This window comes from Odocoileus virginianus, chromosome 24, assembly GCF_023699985.2.
Source record: "Odocoileus virginianus isolate 20LAN1187 ecotype Illinois chromosome 24, Ovbor_1.2, whole genome shotgun sequence".
NCBI classification, from domain to species: Eukaryota; Metazoa; Chordata; class Mammalia; order Artiodactyla; family Cervidae; genus Odocoileus; species Odocoileus virginianus.
Genome location: NC_069697.1, coordinates 23,675,240 through 23,694,739, shown reverse-complemented (window position 1 = coordinate 23,694,739; position 19,500 = coordinate 23,675,240). Strand labels below are relative to the sequence as shown.

The 19,500-nt window shown below is 40.9% G+C and overlaps 1 protein-coding gene across 6 annotated transcripts in view; it reads right to left on the bottom strand.

Moving 5' to 3' along the window:
• Window positions 1–1,010: 1,010 nt before the first annotated feature.
• CBX5 (chromobox 5) overlaps window positions 1,011–19,500 on the bottom strand; it is a 35,458-nt gene continuing 16,968 nt past the window's right edge. For 5 of the 6 annotated variants that reach the window (XM_020895129.2, XM_070454355.1, XM_020895125.2 and 2 more), the window contains 4 exons: window positions 18,665–18,843; window positions 14,324–14,510; window positions 11,043–11,143; window positions 1,011–9,378 (listed from right to left, as the gene is read on the bottom strand). In XM_020895129.2, coding sequence (XP_020750788.1) covers window positions 9,228–9,378; window positions 11,043–11,143; window positions 14,324–14,510; window positions 18,665–18,801 — 576 coding nt within the window. In that variant the 5' untranslated portion in view covers window positions 18,802–18,843 and the 3' untranslated portion in view covers window positions 1,011–9,227. The remainder of the gene's footprint in view (window positions 9,379–11,042; window positions 11,144–14,323; window positions 14,511–18,664; window positions 18,844–19,500) is intronic. The other variant, XM_070454356.1, reaches the window with a different exon arrangement.

Here is a 19,500-nt window from a genome sequence, read left to right as displayed (position 1 = left end):
AACAAAACCAAGACACGGCTGTTTAGGAGTGGGAGCGAGTGTCAAAACTCCAGAATCGTGCTTCCTGACGGGCCCAAGGCAGAAATAAAGTGGCGTGATGGTGAGAGAACTAGAAAGAGATGGAAAGGGAAGGGGGCAAGCAGTCCCCAGCTTCAGAGGTAGGAAATAAATAATGTCCAGAAGGGTCTGGCTCTGAAGTGGACCAAATGGCTCTCCTGTCCCATGTTTATGAGGTCATGGACCATTAAACCAGCCAACCTACAGATGTCTTCATAAGACTTTACGAGATTAGACTGGGGAGACCCTATAACTCAGCAGCAAGAAGGGAAAACAGGAGGGAGAATTGCAGATAAGAGATGGTGGAAAAGGAGAGGAGGTGCCTCTCAGTGGGAGGATGTCTGGGTTCTGGCATCCCTCTGTCTTCACTTCTCGCCCCTGAGGTTCTGCCCATGTTCCTATGAGATTCAGAACTGCGACAGGCTTACATTACCCAGCAAATGCTTAATTATCTGTTTTCTTTCTAATCCAACTTCCAATTGCCCCCCAGCCCCCACCATGCCCCACAATCATTGGATGCTCAATTCCTTTGGTATTTGTGAAGCAAATCAAAAAGATCATATTTATAAACTCACATGTATTGGGATTTTCAAACCTGTTTGTCCATGTGGTTTTCCACAAATTCAGGAACTAGGAGCTGACTTTTCTAGGGTCCCTAAAGGTTAATGTTTATTCTTCCAGTCATTTGGAGCAGACAGGAGCTCTACTCAGAAGGAAGGCACGGAATCTGAAGGGGTTAAGGGAAGGAAGGAACAGGGTACATTCTCTCATTCCCGCAGCCCCTGCCACCCTGTGGTTGTTTGCAGAAAGTCAGAGACCAAGAATGCTTAGAAAAAAGCCCTTTTCTCCCAGCTCTTTCAGAAACCCATGTGCTGCTACTGGCTGACGTTTGAGACCAAATTAAGGAGGGAGGGTAAGACCCACATCTTCAAACCACCACTCTGGATCCGTACTTGAAAAGCAACCATTTATTAGAACCAATACAAGAGTATGAAAAGAGGGAAAGGGGGTGGACGGAAGAGGGGAGAGAATGAGGTCTGCATCAGATGTCAGGTGTGGAAACACGTAAATTGCCTACTTTGAAACATTTACATTTAAAAGGCGAACATATATATATATCACTTATCCTAAAAAAAAAAAAAAAATCAAAAGCAGACATGTTTGGCTGAAATATAACCAAGAAACACAACCAAAACTCCCCCACAAATCAAAAAAGGTCCATAGAGAACTCAATTTCCCATTTTTCCATTCAGAAATCTGGCTACAAAGTGTGATTTGTTTTGCTGCTCAGGATGGTACTGAGTGCTTGAAGAAACCCAGCTCCTGAAGTCTCTCGGAGCCCATCCTGTGGGAAGGGGTGGGAAGGCCTGTGGGCTGCGGGCAAATCAGCTCCTGACTACTTGGCAGGATGGCAGGCGGTGCTCTCTCCATCCTCCAGGCCTCCCCAGAACCGCCTGGTGCTGCTGGCGCGGTGAACAGGAGTCCACGAAACACCAAGAACTGGAATGTGACTGCGGCGAGGGGCCAGGACCTTGTGCTTTCTCGTGGGTTACACATCTAGGGCCAAGGAGAGGGAGAGAAAGAGCCCTACTGGGAAGAACAGGAGCCGGCTGAGCCCCTAGACTGAGACGGAGAGTAAGGCTCTTGAGTCCACACCTGGGCAGATAGTGTCCGAAAGTTTTCCCGAACCAGAAGGAAAAAAGGTCAGTCAGGTTCAGACTGTGGACACTGAGAAAGAGATGACAGATGCTGAAAACAGTGAACTGGCTGAAGCTCTCAGGAGTATCAATGCCCAATTCTGAGTGTTAATCATGTCCCCAGAAAAAAAAACTTCTACTGTGGCTCTTTGTTTGGTGGGGGATGGAGGAAGCAGTTACGTTTACTGAACCAGCTGGTTCCTATGAGGCGGCGGAGGCTGGAGGACAGGTGTCTAGAAGAGGTGGTGACCCAGATATCCTGGGATCAGTTCAGGGAGTGAGAACATAAAGCACGCCCACGGTGTGTACTTCGCTCCTGAGACAGCTCCAGTATGTTCCAAGCCTTAACTCCCAACCTGCAGAGAAACAAGCAGCAGCACCCGACTCCTTAATCCAATGCTCTCAGGTCTCAAACAGCTTCTTTTTGTGGATGCAAGACAGAAATACTGAGTGCCGTGCCCCGTAACATCCTAAGTTAAGTCTGAACTATGAAGACTCATTCATGAAAACACTGTCAACATCTGAACTAGCAGCTTTGATGAGGGGTGGGGGGCAGAGAACTTGCCGAGGTCACTAAGTAGTTCCAGCCTTGGGACAACTCAGTGAGGACAAAAACCTAGACTTCGGCTCAAGGCATCCTCCATCGAGGACCCTTAAGTATTCTGTCAACTATGATTTACAATGCCTCACGACACCCCTGTGAGGTAGGTCAGTATTATTACCCCCATTTGACAGATGGGGAACTGAGGCATTGAAAGGAGTGACTTGCCCAAGGTCAGCCATTATGAATCAGTGGAGGAGCTTGGCACACAGTCAAAATCCACTCAATTCTTGTTCCACACCCTGGAGCATTTTTCTCAGAGTGCACTTGAGAGCAAAAGAAGTCGGTAGGCACATCTCACTCTGCAAACCAGATGAACTTAATCAACCCTCAAGTATTAACTGATGGCCTATTATTTATCCAGCATAACACAAGGAGTCTTGGAGAAGGAACAACCTACTTCCGAAAGTCATGCGTTAATGGGCGTTTTGAAAATAAAGTTACACTTTAAACATTAAGGGCATGAATTCTTTTATAAAGAAATACTCAGTTTATCATAAGATGTGAAGGACTAAGTCACACTGACTTCTCATAGTTCTATACTGAGTAACCCAAACCCTGAAATTCAGAATGAAGCGAGACCACGCTCAAGCAGAAAGCCAAGAACCACTTCCTCAGCGGCAGTGGGGAGTGCTCTGAGCTCCACGCTGGTGGGGAAAGGCCACCAACAGCAGTGGCAACTTTCTCTACAGGCTCCCCTGGGAACCTTGGCACCAACCAGCTGCTGCCACTCGTCCTTCCCCCATGACACCCAGGGGTGGCAGCTTTCCACCCTTTCTGCCTCAGCTCAACCTCAGGAGTTGTGGTATCTTCACATCAGTTCAAGATGAAGGAGACAGATGGTGACACTTATTTTTCCATTTAGGGAGAGGGTACGAAGTGGTATGAAGTGATCTCTATTAACTAGTCAGAGACTCTTGTAATATTCCTACCTCCTGCCAGAGGCCTAAATCTTTAACAAAAGGCAAAAGAAAAACATATCCCCACCCCCTTTGGATTTATACTGGATTCTGGTAGAAATCACTGACTGTTATCCTAAAACTAGGGGATAAACTAAACTAAACCCACAGCCAGTACTGGTTTAGAATCAAATTGTAAGCTACTGGAAACTGCAAAACACTGACTTGAACCTTTAAAAGTGCCGTGATATGATGACACTCGACATCTTCTAAAGTCTTTTTGAAGAACCTCCAGGCAGGAAGCACCTCCTTTCCTCCATACTTGCAGTAGCCAAAGCAATAGGATCCTACGTACATCAGAAGCTCAAACAGTGAGTTAACACACACAGTATCACGTTCACCAGGGATACTCTAGTTCCAGGAAGGACCAACCACTTCAAGACCTAAATATAAACCTTTTTTCATTGATTGCTGATCACACTGGGTAAGTCCAGGTGATGAGAAAGTTCAAGACTGATTAAAGCAGCAGTGACAGTTCAGGGTCAGTCTGCATTAGAATTCTTCAAAAAGCATGACAAACTGGCCATTGGGTCCTGGGTCAACTGTGAGGGTCACACTTATCAATGCCAGGGGACATCACCAAATTAAAAAAGAAAAAGAGAAAAAGGAGAGGAGAGAGAATGACAAGATAAAAAGTTCATTGCATTCAATTTAGCCTAATTTCTTGATAATAGTTTCCTATTAGATTTTCTGATTAATACTGATGGCTCTTACCTAGGCTGTGATAATTAGGTTTTGATCTATTGTGACATTAATGATCACAATCAGTTGACTTTGAAATTGTCTTAATTAATGGCTCTTCCCTTGTTGGCTGCCTCCAGTGCAGGGTCTGTCTCCTCCCCTACCACCTTGTTTTAACTCCTTCTCTTACTGACCTCAGAGACAAATAGCAGGAGGATCACTTTATTCCAATGAACCAAGATTTTAAACTATCTTAAAACATCTCTCTGACAGAGGAGCAACATGAAATGTTAGGTGAAATGAGGATCAGAACAGAAGGCTAGAAAACATGCTCTCAACAAAGAGGAAATATTCTATCTGAGAAAACAGTCAGTAAAGCACGATGTTAAAGTGGCAAAGACAAACTGAAGAAACTCTAAAAAGATGAGGTAGTTTAAAATTCAAGAAATTCAGCGCAAGCAAAAAGAAACTAGAATCTTTATGAAGCTATCCAAAGAACCTTCACCTTTAAGTCAACTTTCAATTAATCCAACTCTCAATTATGCAGGCAGAGAAAAGTATCATTTTTCCTGTGGTCACATGGTCAGAACTAGGACATTGCTTAAGGTCAGACTGTTTCTTAGCATGGCTTTCTTAGCATGGCTCGGCCTCACCCTGGACCTCCCCAGACAGATTAAGTCCAAAACTCCAGGTCACATGTATTTCTGGGAGGCTTCCGCATAACTGACGCAAATATCTCCTTAGATATCACCATCTTGCAGCGTGAAATAAAACTACACTGTCCAGAACAGAGGCCCAGGTGTCATCAGATGGGCCCAAGCCTTCTTTTCAGCACATCTTTTGTCACTGGAAAGTATGTCCCTGTTTTAAGCTCCAAGTCAGCCTCATGTTAATTCCTTCAAAAAGGATGAGAAACTGAAAAGGGTGTGAGCAACTCTTGATCTGCAAGGAATACATTTTATAGAATCTACGATGAAGTAACAACACAAAACTGGCTCTGCAACACAGTTGATGCTTTCCACAAGTAAGGATTAACTATACTAATAAATACTTCGGCAAAGAACCTAGGGACCAAACCCAGGGGTTCTCAACCCCCTCTTAACCTGTTGTTCTCTCTCAGGAGTAGCATTTCTAACTAAACCTGTTATCTTTACTTTTTGGGCTAAAACAAACCCTTGCAGTTCATCTATGGCCAGTTACCTTGGTTCATCCAAGGTCACAGATCTTTTCTACACACGAACCTAACCATCACCCTACTACTCTAGAACCACAAACTACACCAACCAGTGGTCTCTGCCCCCAAATATAAAATATGTGCCCATTTATAACATTTATTACACTATGCAACGGTATGAAAATTCTCTGAGGTCAGGGACTGCATCTTTTTGAACTTTGCATCCCCAGGGCCAAAAAACTGTCCATTGAATGAAGTAAATGCTGATGTACACTAATGTGACAGGAACTGGATAGCTCAATACAAATCCAGTGACTAACTGGGCGGGTGGGGACCCCAATTCTGCGCATATGCTTTTAGGGGCAAGCCAGGTAACACCTCTGTTTTTGAAAAATGTAACTTTTATGATGAGTGGTAGAGCCAAAATGAATAAATACACTGGGTTTAGACCTTTCCTCTCTCTGCCCTGACAAGTATGCTTGCTTGGTGGTCTAGTTACAACAGTACACACCTCAGCACTCTTAACCTTCACTCTAAAAACCTAAACCAAAAGGATGGAGTTACGGGTGCTAAATGAGCTGTTTTTTTACCTCGTTTGTAAGAAACCATTTCCACATCTCAAATCCAATGACATAACCCTTCCTGAGGTTCTTGTGTCACCGCGATCTTATTTTAGGCCCCAGAATTCAAACCCTAAGGGCAAAGACAATCACTCGCTGGCCCAAACATGGATCCCTCTGACCCCTCTGCACCTTAGGTAAGCTGGGCTAAAAATAGATCCAACCAAATCACAAGATGAAAATCACAAGCACCTTCCCCCAGGCCCCAGGATTTGGCCTAAAGATAAGGAAATTGAACTGCAGGAAGGCTACAGCACAGGAACAAAGAGTTAAGAATAATTGAAAACTGCCCAAGAACAAGACCAGCTTTTCTTCAACAATAAAAAGTAGTACAGATATATGGCTGAGGGACTGCCAAGAACCATCTAAACTTTCGAGTGTTAGAATACCACAGATCCAAATGCTCCCTTGAGCAGAGGAAAACTGGACTGCAGAAGGAAAAATGATATAGCCCTCTCCAGGTTAAAAACGGGTGCTTCCATCAGGGCTGACATTCTCTAACAGCTGATCTTAACGTGAGGGCTTCTGTCCAGCCCAGGGCTCAGAGAAGCAGCCATGCTGACTTGGTAGACTCTGCTGCTCACAGCTCTGCCACATTCTGTGGCAGGAGAAATCCTTGAATGCTGATTACAAGAAACTCAGCATTAGTAAGATGTTTTGAAAGAGGACTAACACAGGAAAAACAGATTTTAAGCCCCTGAGACTTAGGTATTTAAGAGTGCTTAGCTCAGGGCTACTAACTGTTCTGAGAGGAGAAAGCCCGAGGAAAGCAGGTTTCTGTTCAGGCTGCAGTTCTCCAAGGGCCTGGACAGCTACTTGACACAATCAAATGCTGGAGGTACAGGCAGGCGTCTAGTTTCCTTACTTCTGAAGGGCTGGGATGAGTACTGGCGCTGGCTCCCTCTATTCCTACAGAACTGGCTGGAGAGAACAAGTTGTTTGGGCAGCACACAGTATAAGACCTTGATTTCAATAACTGTGGACAGAAAAAGATGAATGGAGTGAAAACTAAAGTATTAAAGCAGTGATGAACAGAAGACAATACTGGGGGTTTTTTGTTGAAAGAAACCAGATTTTGATGAATGTCTTAAACATCACCCATAACTCTGGCAACCATGTGTCCCAGGTTTCTCAAGACCAATCTCAGCACCAAATAATTCGGCTGTATTTTTTTTTGTCCATGGCCTAGATTTGCGCTCTAAAAACGTGGTCACTGTACTGTTTACATGCCCACTCCTCCTGGGAGACACACACTAGCTACATGGATGAGCTGTCATTTTCTCCACCTGCAAATTGAGAGACCCGGATCATCTCCTCAGCAGCTCTGGCCTACTCTTGTCCTGTTCTAGCACATCCTAATTGATATCCTTAGTTACTCGCATGAAAAACCTCTTTTCTGACCATCCTTTCTTTCAGATGCCCATCAGATTAAGCACTAACAGCTGTCAATTATCCAGCCCTTGATCTAGGCCTCTAATTCCTTTAGTTAGGGAAGATAGAGATTAAACTCCTACCCATGTGAGGTGTGGGTTATGAGTTCTCACCCAATCACATTACCATTCAGAAGGATTTTCTTGGATGGCTAAAACCAAAAGCTTCATTGTTCCAGTCTGTCATGTCACTGCAGCAACAGCTGTCTTCTCAACTGTGCAGTATAATCTTTGACATAATTTATACAAGCACACAGAATTCAATCAGCAGCTGAGCAGGGAAGCAATGTTAACAAATGCTATGAATGGGTATATGATTTGCATATTATTTGGCTCATCTGTGAACTGGATCAATCTCTCCTTTCCCCTCATTACTCTGAAAAATCTAGAGATGGTTGAATGCTCCTGGCCAGACAGCTATATGTTTTAAAAATCAAAACCAACCACAAAAACAACCTCAATGGCTGGTGAACTCTAGAGTTAAGGCTATTTCAAGCATTTATTCTTATTTCCTCAGCTTCAGGCTGGGACAAGGATGTTCAAAACCCTGCTATTTCCTTACTTTTAGTCTTGATTCTCTAGCCCCCTTTAACTACAAGAAAAAAAGGGAAAAGAGAAGTAGGGTGTTTCTTGGGGAACAAAGGCTGAAGGCAATAATCAGAAAAATAATCTCTCAACATAATGGCAAAGCAGGAAGAAGCCAAAAAAGAAATACTTTGCTGAGTTGGGGAGAGGCTGTATCAACATGCTAATGCTGGGGCCTGTCATTCTCAGAGGTTGATAGTCTTCCACAGAAACTAAAAAAAAAAAAAAAAAGATCCAACTAAGAGTTTTAGGGTGGAAAAACGGAAGGGAAGTAACACTTTGGGAACTCTTGGTGGCAAATCCAGAAGTCAACAAAGCAAGGAATTTATGATTATAAATGCTATGAATATTTAAAATTGATACTGTGGCCAGTGGCTCCCCTCCAAGAATTCCCCACTGAAAATAATGGCGTGGAGGGGAAAGTGGGGTCCACTGAGAAGTCTGAAGCCTCTTTGGTAACACGACTGCTTTGGGAGGCCACAAAAACTGGCAGGGTTGGAGGGTGCTTAGCACCTTGGCACAAGCACCAGGCAGTCACTCACACCTATGTAAATATATAATCCAAATGGGAGAGATGGAAGGAAATCACACATACATGCCAAATGCGATAGTAAAGACAACTGTATCCTACCCCATCATCCTCATGTACTAGTAGCTACAAATTTCCAGTTAATAATCTTGTCATTTTCTAACAGACTTCACCAACTTGCAGAAGCCGAATCAGGGATTGCTAAGAAATAAGGCCAAAAGTCCTGGGGGTAGAAGGAATGCCTTGACAAATCTGAAGGTAAAATTTCAAGCCCTCCAAAGGATGCCACTCTTCTGGGAGGATGGTGAGGACGAACGGCACAGGGTGGCCCAGAAGACCACATCAGGAACCCTGTATTCTCCTGGGTAGAGCTGAATGAGGTTGGGAAAGCCCCAACAGGTAGGCAGTTGCTATTGGCTTTTTAAAAAGACGGGCAACATCTTTTCCATCCCAACATCTCAAAACAAAGGCTAGCTGGTCATCAACATGTTCTAAGAACCAAAGCACGAAACCAAAATTCAACATCATTATAACAAAATCCCCCACCTAAAAAGCAACCAACCCTGAAAAGATCAAGACTCTAAGGTGATTAAAAAGTTAAAATTAATCTTGAGGTCACAGGGGAGCAGAGGGAAGAGAGTAGGGCAAAGGAAAAAATGCTGGGAATTACACACAGTATGTAAATGCCTGGTCTTCACAGAGAGACACTTATCATGAATCAGACCATCAGTTATGCTACAAGAGAACCAATACCAACATTTCTCCTGTGGAGCACAGTGATAAGCACATTTTTTATGGATGTGTTTAGGATAGAAGGGGATGGGTAGAAAGGAGAGGAGGCAGGGAGCTGAATGTATTATGTACAAAGAGAAATGACAGAGACCACCCCCTCCTTTAACTCTTTGCTGTTTCTTTCTCTTTGTTTTCCGCATCCTCAGGATATGCATGCCACGTCAGTCTCTCTTCATAAAATGCTATCACAATTTGTGGACATTTAACATTGGCTTCTTTTGCAAGAACCAGGTCTGCTTCATCTGTGTCTTTCCTGGAGAGAAAGAATATGAGACTTAGAAAAGAGGAAGAATCAGAGTCTGTCCAAACACTGGCTTATATTACTGAGTTATGAATTAGCTGACTTGATTTCCTCTTCATCAAAGGGAAAAGGATCCTAACGGCTCCATGATTTCAAGGAGAAATTTAAGTCAGTGAATCAAATTGTTAGTAAACATCATTTAACTACTACATCAGGAAGAAACAGAAGTCTTCAGCTAGAATAGATGGAACACACAGCGGGTTTAATTAAAAGACTGGAAATTAAACTACTATATAAATTCTGCTCTCATAAGTTTTATTTGTGTATATGAGCATGTGAGTGAACACACAATCAAAGCTACATTCAGCTCTATTGATAACGCATAAATTGCTCAATCCAGTTTCTGGATCATCTGAATCATGAAAGGGTCCTGACCCTCCTTATCTCTTGACTCTTTTAAACACTCATTCTTTTGGTCAGAACTGGAGGTTGGAACAATAAGAAAATAGAAATTTAAGTCAGCAAAGAATGTAAAACCTAGTCACTAAAATATAATGTAGTAATTAGCTGCAAATTCAATTACCCAAGTTACACTTGCTTTACTATCCAGTGTAACAAAAAGAACAAAAATCTAGCAAGTTCCTTAACCAGGATTCCAAATCAAGAAAAAAAAAATTTTTTTTTAATTAGAATTCCACTGAAATGTGGGAAAAGACAACTAACTCCTTTTTATCCCCTTCCACCTAACTCCTTTTCTAGAAAGCGGAGATGCTGAACTCATGGAGGTAAGCATTATGGGTAGGAAGAGGAGGGGGAAAACACACAGCTTAGAGCAGCTACCCAAATTTGGATTATGGTGGAAAAACCTAGTTAATATGTGAATGTAAGTCATTAAGTTCCACATATGGATAAGTGGGAAAAGCAGTCAATACAGCTCCTGACTTTGGAGAGATTATAGTGGTTCTTCAAATGTAGGCTTCTGGGTAATTTACCAGCAAAATTTCAATCAGATAAAATATTAAACCTCCTGACTATCCAACTTTTAAGGTAATTAGCTTCCTTAGTGGCACTGTAGCAGGAACCCTCTATTTAGAGATCAAACTTAAATCACAAGCCAGAACACTTGGAAACAGAGAGGTAGTGGGGCTACACCATAAATCACTCTGTCTTTAAGAAACCAAGCTGAGGGGAAGTAACTACACTTTCCTCTAAGAGCTATTCCCTCCACCGGATGAAATAACTTGTGCTTTGGCTACTATTATCCTTAATGCTTTTGTTAAGATTACTTTTCTCTTTTACACATTATTCAGCGGTCTTGGTCTTCAGTGGTGGCAGAAAGCCTCACTCAATTTCTGTCCCATGGCCACAGGCTCATGGTGTAACGGTAAATGATTCAGAACTGTGTAAATAAATGGTTAGGTCATGTTTATATGTTTCCTACCTCAATCCTACCATTTTCTGGTATGTGGGCTAATGTAATTTGGCTTAATACCAAAGTTTTACAATCTTAAATCCACTCTGAACCATAATTCCCATTTAACACTGACAGCGGATATCAGTTAAAAATTTAGATCCCTGACGATCAGAATTCTTAGCTGGAGAATACTCAGTCTTCCACACGAATTCAAGTCACCGTAAAGAAACACAATTGCAGAGGGAGGCCCAATCTCTCTCACCATTTCATTAGGAACATTAAGTCACCACAGGAATCTGTCGCCCCAATGATCTTTTCTGGTTCCAGTCCTCTCTCAAAGCCCCGAGCGATATCATTGCTCTGCTATAAACAGAAGATAAAGAAAGGTTATAGCTTGGAGCTAAGAGTAAAAAACCTCCCTGTTTCTCAGCTCAACAAAGCACAACCTAAGTTAATATTACTGGATACCATTTTTGTCACTCAATTCATAAAGTTCTTAGAACTTCAGAAATACAATACTAGGTCAGCCAGTAACAGAGATGCTAAGAGCTATTTTGCATGAAGATGCAGCTGTCCTTCTAGTATTCCATCAAAGGATTGGGAGTGGCCCCTAAAACTGCTTAATATCCCTTAAATATTCTGGAGTCATCATCTAGGAACTCCTCTCATCCCCTAAAATATCCTTAAACTTGCTTCTCAGATGATAAACAAGTCCAGGTAAACTAAATCCTTTTTCATTCTATAAACTTCAAGTATACCACCTCTCAATCTTTGTTTTCTGGACTTTCAGTTCATCTAACACTCACCAGTATTTTTAATACTTCTTTTCGCATAGCCATCTGTACTTACAAATGAACAGTGATTAAGAAGGGATTCAAAGAACTACTGTAAAACAGCAAATTTCTTTCAGAGATCACATACTATAATTCCCATGCACTAGGGAAGAGGCCCTGATCTGTGCCTGTCCCCTCCTGATGGAGATAGGTTGTTAGCTTTATAGAGTAAACTGGAGAGGGATTTAAAGCAAAAAAATTCTGTAGGGGATTATTCAAACTTGGTCAAATTGCAGTCATGCAATCTAGATAAGGAGCACAGGATTTGATTCAGGTGTGACGGCACTGGTGAGAGCAAAATGGTGAAATTTTATACAAACCAGGTAATTTAAACAACCTTACTATGGAAGATAATGCCAGCTTATCTAATGGTAACACAAAAAAGACTTAGAAAGACTGCCCAAATGAACTAAATCGCCAATGTCTGATTTTCATGATAAAATCTCTGATCTGCCATTCATCTTGCTTTCTTCTGAGAGATACAAAGCCTTCAGTATCCAGGTGGTCCCAAAGATACCAGGACCCGTACAGAGCAGGAAATCCCATGCATGAATCAGGGGACATACAGGCTCAAAAGCATAGCCTCTTTTGGGGCGCTTAAAGGGAGGAGGTTCCCAGATGTGCACACAGCTGCTCACAGCTGGAATGCTGGCACAGCAACCAAGTCGTAAATCATAGCTGGCGGCTGAAAACAGTTCGCCACATCGGGAGGGAAGAGAAGAAAAATGTTCAAGCTGCTGAAAAGGAGCCGAGGCGAGGAAAATGCTAAAATCATCACACAGGCAGTAATCTTAAATCAGGCATAATGCCGACTAACAAATTTCTTCCGCAGTGGTCTAAAGAAAGAAATGAAATCCCCTCCTGCACCTTTAAAATATACAATCACCTATCTTCCCAGCTGCCTACATGACAGCCATCAGCACTGCTGAGAATGCTGCCAGGGGCCCCAGGTGAACATTATAATGTAAGGACATGGGTGTTGGGGGGTGGTTTTCAAGGTCAGCAGCATCAAAACCTGGCCTAGGAAGGAAACTGCACTGGCCAGCGTCTCAAAGTCAGATTGCTCCTTTTTTTTTCTTGCCCCCTCCCCCAGACTACTCCTTTTTAAAAGAATAGAAACCTTAGGTTGAGGAAATACACACTATATGTCAAAAATGGCTACAGAAGTCATGCTGTGTTGTTTCTTGGTCTCCTTACTTAGCTAGAATATGCATCAAATGACAAAAACCAGAATACAAAGGACTAATAAAAAAGTAAAAAGAAAGATAGAGCCAAGTCTTAGCTCCTTAGAGAAGGGAAGGCATTTTCAAATTATTTACTAGTACGCGATATCATAATGATATACACACCTCACCAGAATAGGGCAGTTTTAAATAAGACTGAAAAAATAAAACCAATCAGGGAAACAAACAAAATACTAGAGTCCACTTTCACTGACAGCCTCCAATCTTTCACTCTTATTTCAATTCTTTTTGGAAAGCTGTTCTCCCACTTTCTCTCCTCTGGAGACCAGGAATCACCTGTGTAAGTCTCTAGAAAATACTAATGCATAGGTCCAACCCACAGAAATTTGAATTTTATTGGTCTGGAGTGCATCTTGGGCACAGGAGGCTTTTGAAACACCCACCTGCCCTCCTGCCATGAGTCTAATATGCAGCCAGGGCTGAGAACTAATGCTCTAGCAAGACGGGTATCCAAGGAGAATGAAGATAAATATGGACGCTTATGGCAGGGACGCTAGAAGATTCAGAAGCAGACCTACACTTTTATTGTATTAAACTTTAAGGGTATGATATATCTTTTACCACAAAAGACTTCACAACCTTGAAATTAATGAAAGTAATGGAAGCTGTGGGGGTGGGGGTGGGGGTGGAGACACATGTGCACAGATGGAAAAGACATAGACGAGAAAAAAAAAGACAGTAACAGTGCTTATGGCTACTTAAGAGCTAAATATCAGAAGGATTAAAATAACTGAATCAAACCAAAATTTCATAAACACATTTTCAAAACTGAACAATAAAGATTCAAAAGGAAGATGAAAATTAATTTATTTGAAGTATGTAAAAATACAATAGGATCAAAAGAGACTAAACATGCCACTAAACTGTTCACTTTAAAACAGTTAATTGGGGACTTCCCTGACGGGCCAGTGGTTAAGACTATGCACTTCCAATGCAGGGGGCGTGGGTTTGGTTCTGGTCAGGGAATTAAGATCCCATATGTGTTGTTGTGGCCATAAATAAATAATTTAAAAATAAAATAAAATGGTTAATTGTATGTTATGTGATTTCACCTGAATTAAAAAAGAAAGAATACAAAGGGTTAAAGTTAAGTGCTATCTTTGGAATAAAAGAAAAAAGTGGTAGATATTTTAAAGCTTCTTCCTACCCCTAAAAAATTCACAAGACTCTCCGTAAGACAACTCAGCCACCTATGCATGAAAAAGGCACAGAGTGGCTGAATGTTTTACAGGGATTTAATTTTGTCACTTTAACACAATTCAGCAGACACATATTACATTCCTTACTCAGCCAGGAGGGGGCGCTGTAGTGGATCAACAAAACTCCCCAAAAGCTCTTTCTTACAGGCCATCCTTAGAATAAAAACAAACAAAACAGTGTCCCCCTTTTTTTGGGTGGAGTGAGGAGGAAGCACGGGAAGCAGAAGAGTTGGGGGGGTGGCGGAGGAGAGGAGAAATAAAGCTTACCTCTCTCTTTTTTTTGGATTTGATATCATCAGCACTGTTTGAGAAATTGGATTTCCTCTTGTTACTTTCTGACTTCTCCCTGGGTTTGTTATTTTCACCCTCCTTCATCTTCTTATACTTTTTCATAAACTCAGAAATCAGCTCAGGGCAATCCAAGTTTTTCTCAGGTTCCCAAGTATTGTGCTCCCTGGGCAAGAAGAATGGAGAAAAAAGGAAAGAAATGAAGAAGTTTTGGGGTAGGAGGGAATCCAATACCTTACTTTACAGAAGACAAATAGGAAAAAAGGAATAGAATCCCTATGCTTAAAGGAGATAATAAATTTGATTCTAGAAATCTATCCAATATATCCACACACACACAAAAACTTGCACACAATTATAGCAGCATTTTAGTAGTCAAAGACAGAAAACAATTCAAATGCCTACCAATTGGTGAATAGATAAACATAATATGGTATATCCATACAATGAAATACTATTCAGCAACAAAAAAGGAACATAATACTAAAATATATGCTACAACATGGAAGAACTTCAAGGCTGTGCTAAATTAAAACAAAACAGATGCAAAACACCATACACTGTCTGATTCCATTTATACGAAATGTCTAGGAAAGACATTGAAAAACAGAAAGCTGATCAGTAGTTCCTTGCCGCTAGGGCTTGCAATTAAATACAAACATATCCAAGGGAATTTGGGGAGGTTATGGAAATGTTCTAAAACTGGACTATGCTGATGGTTGCACAACTAAAAATTTACCACGAATCACTGAATTGTATACTTCAATAGACGAATTTTATGGTATGTAAACTGCATCTCAATAAACCTGTTAAACATTCAAATGTAAGTTCTGCTTTGTAAGTGGCAAATGTGATCTCATACATCATCTATGCAAATCCTGAAGAGAGGACAATCTAATTCTAAATGCATTCCAGTTTACACTGTCTTAATTATGTTACTTATATTTCAAAGAAATGCCAACAAATTGTTGGAAGACTGAAATAGTTAATTAGAAAAAAAGGCAGTAAGGGTTAAAATCATTAGAATTTAGGCGAACCATAAGAAGGAAAAGACTCAAAATTGGTATTTGGAGCACATTAATTCAATGCTATGGATTCAAGTCTACTGTCTCTAGGTAATCAAAATGCATTTCTACATTAATAAGCAAAAATAATTTAAGTTAAATAGCTGTGTCTAATTAAACCTGGATCAAGGGGAGTCCTTCTATGAGGAAAACAAAGTTTGCATTCACAAACTTGTTCTCTGTATTCCCAGCATGGATTTTAGAAATGCAAATCACCAATACCAATAGCAGGCTATGGAATCAAAGCAAGAAATGTATCTTCTTTGGGAAAAACCAAACCAGGCATCTTCTTCACTCCTAGCCAGTGGCAGAGGTTCTTTCATTAAGAACCAGATACATTAAGATATATCTATACACATATCACAGACAGTTTCTATAATCCCTTCACTGACTTAGGAAATATTTTTTACATTTACGCACTATTTATTTTAGATACTTTATTAAAAAAAAACAATGAAGTATCTTTAAATGAGAATGGTTTGAACACATGCTATAACAATAAGAATGATGGAAAAAATAAAAAAAAGAATGATGGAAAAATCTGAGGTATACTCTAGACTTCAGCTTTCTGCAAAAAGAGCTTAAGAATGAAACAAAGTTTATTTCTAAATCATTTGAGCTAAAATTGGAAAGCCTCTCCCTCATAGCTCTTCTTTCAGCCAAAAAAAAAAAAAAAAAAAAAAAAAACACCCTCATATAATAACTTTCTCCTAAATTCACAGATTATATATAGTTTACAATCCCAGGAGAATGAAGGCACCAAGAGGCATGCCAACCCTGTAGTATAGTAAGCAAGCTAAGATGCGGAGGTAGGAGAGTCTCTGTTGCCACCAAGGAAAGCCAGCCTTCTAACGGGATTATCCCTTTCCCAGCCAAGTTGGTATTGTTTCCACAGCAATCAATTTTCACCCAAAAGGCAGCATGGTATAACTTACAAAGAATCTGGATTTTAGCACCAAAGAAATGTGATGCTGGATCATTGTTTTAGCATGTAGCAGGTATGTTATCTCTGGTAAACAATTAATTTCCTCATCTGTAAACTCAAAATACCTCTAAAGGCTGTTAGGAGAATTACAGAGAACACATGAGGTAGGATATAACCACTGCCTAGCAAACAATAGGTAGGACAATGTTGAAGGGGCACAATCTGTCTCAGTCTTTAATAAGACTCCGGATACTTTTGAAAAACTCAAGACAAATGTTAATCCATCTACCCTAAATATTTTCTTTACCTCTTTTATCTACGTAAGGTACCAATAGCTCAACTACACAGTCTTCAAATTCTTCAGAACACCCAACAATTTCCAGTGATGATTCAATGGGCCAAATAAACACCCTTAGAGTCTTCAGGTGTATTTTTGGTTTTAAAGATTTATTTTCGCCTGTGGTGGTTCTTCACTGTTACACTCAAGCTTTCTCTAGGTGCAGCAAGCAGGGGCTACTCTTCGTTGTGGTGTCCAGGTTTCTCATTGTGCTGGCTTCTCCTGCTGCAGGGCACAGGCTCCAGAGTGCCGGCTCAGTAACTGAGGCACACAGGGCTTAGCTGCTCTGAAGCAAGTAGGATCTTCCTGGACCAGGGATCAAACCAGTGTCCCCTCCATTGCCAGGCAGATTCTTAACCACTGGACCACCAGGGAAGCCCCCTTCAGGTGTATTTTAATTCCTATCTCATGATCCGCTAGGCCTCTCAAATTCATAGTGCTCATCTCTAGAGGATGTTGTGATACCATGCTTCTTTAGAAATATGGAGGGCATATTCTGACTGCTGTGCTACCCACATTTAGTTCTCTATGTGCTACAAATGCTAAGCACCCTGCAGTACATGGAACTGTCCCACCTAAAACACCAACAATGCTCCAGATGAGAAACTTGATTCCCATAATAACCTTAACTATATTCCAAAGGCTCCTGATCATACCTTTGTCCAAAGGTACTGACAAAGCATTCAATCTTTTATTCAAGTCTCACACTTTAAAGTTGTGATGTTCAATAAGGTAGCTACTAGCCACATATGGTAAGTGAACCTTTGAAATGTGGCTAGTATGAACTGAGATGTGCTATAAAATGAAAAATATACAACAGATTTTAAATTCTTAGCATGAAAATATAAAATTTCATTAATAATTTTTGTATTAATTTTTAAATAGCATTTTGATGGGAGTGTCTAATAAAAGATATTATTAAAATTCATTCCACTTTTCCTTAATGTAGCCACCATAAAATTTAATACATCTGGCTTGCATTCCATTTCTGCTGAACACTCCTAGGAACCTAAACCAGTTCCTATCAGCTCACTGGTGTTCAGAGAAATCCATTCTTTGTTGTCAGGCATTCTGGGAAGAGAACTGAGAAATTAAGGCAAAATGCCTAATGATTACACAGCTTCGTGTAATTCACTTTTCAAGCTACCTCTTCTGTGCTTCAGTATGTGTATATTTACTTCAGCACTTAAAGCCAGTTACTGCCTAACTCTGAATACTCAGAACTTCAGCATCATTCTTAGAGCTCACTGATGTAAGAGGGGTTTTAAGGTCTTTAAAATAAATAATAGTAAAAAAGACAGAGGAACAAAGATTATATTAAAGTGTTATTGTAGAAATCAGGTGGTATGTATCTGAGTGTTCACTCAATTTCTTTTGCGTCAGTTATACATATATTTTAAATTTTTAAAAATAAATACTGGGTCTCAGATTTAAGTCTCTTATTAGGATGAGTGTTAAAAAAATAACAAAGATGAGTGTTTCATCCTAGAACACTTTTGAGAGCCAAGGGTCATTATGGAGCGCTATGGGATCAACTACAACTTCTTCTACTTAAATGTATGTATTTTAATTTAGTTACATCCAAAAGAATAATAACAATAACAGTTTACACTTACACTGACCTTATGTGTCTGACTCTATACATTTCCCCAACATCTCTATGATATATACTATTTCTTATCCCTATTTTATTGAGGAAAGAAGATTAAGGAACTTCACCAAGGTCAACCAGCTCATACTGTAAGTGGTGGGAGCAAGAATCTGGACTCAGGCAATCTGGCCCCTAATCTATGCTTCTAACCAGTTCATTACACTGCCTCTCAAAAGCAGTCTCATTAGAACACCAGCTCCAAGAAGGGGAGACCTTGCTTAGTTTACTGCTGTGTCTTGTGACTCTTAGAAAGGAGTGCAGGCGAGGAAAGAATAAGACAAAGATGGTGATGGTTCCCAGGGAAATGAACCAAAGCTGTCTACCTGTCTGAGAAAGTACTTACTCAGAAAAGCCTTTCCACTTCAGTAGATATTCCACTTGCCCCTTGACCACACGCCTGTCTAGCACCTTCTCCACGACGTACTCCTCCTCGTCTTCTGAGGAAGAGCTGTCAGCTGTCCGCTTGGTTTTCTTCCCCATGTCTCACGCTGACGCCCCTGAAGGAGTAAGGCCACCGGGTTCCTGCAAACGGGAGGGACAAAAATGGTCAGAATTCATGTGAGCAGTTACAACGTTCACTCTTCCTGATGGGACGCAGCGGGTATAACACAGCTGCCATATACCCTTCTCTTGGGTCCTGAAACATTCTACAGATGAGTCCTAAGAATTTAACCAAAAATGGACAGATCCCCACTTTCTTAATTACAACTTTCTCATCAGCTCACAAGATCAAAATTATTAGATGGGCACAATTATCTAACTCTAATTTCAGATTCCATAGAACAAGTAGTGTGTGGTTATTTTACTCCTGGTACCTCTACAACTGTCTACAAGTCATAAACCGGAAGAGAAATATGGAAAACCTTCCGTTTAAATAAGATTTTTTACAAAAATGGGAAAAAAAGAAAAGCCACCAAAATATAACTTTCCTCTGCTCTGAGCATTCTGAACAGTCTCTCAGCAGAACAAAAAAGGCCTGCTCGGGCATGTTTCACCACATTTTCAGTGACTCGGTACATTTCCCTTCAACAAATTGAGCTTGTCCCTTCAGAGCATCCATCAGCTCACAAAAGCAAGGCTGACACCTCAAATATATTAAGCCTCATCTTTCATTTGGGGATAAGAGGGAGGCGGGGAGGAGAAAAATATTTTTCAGTCCTAAAAATCAAAACTAGTCAT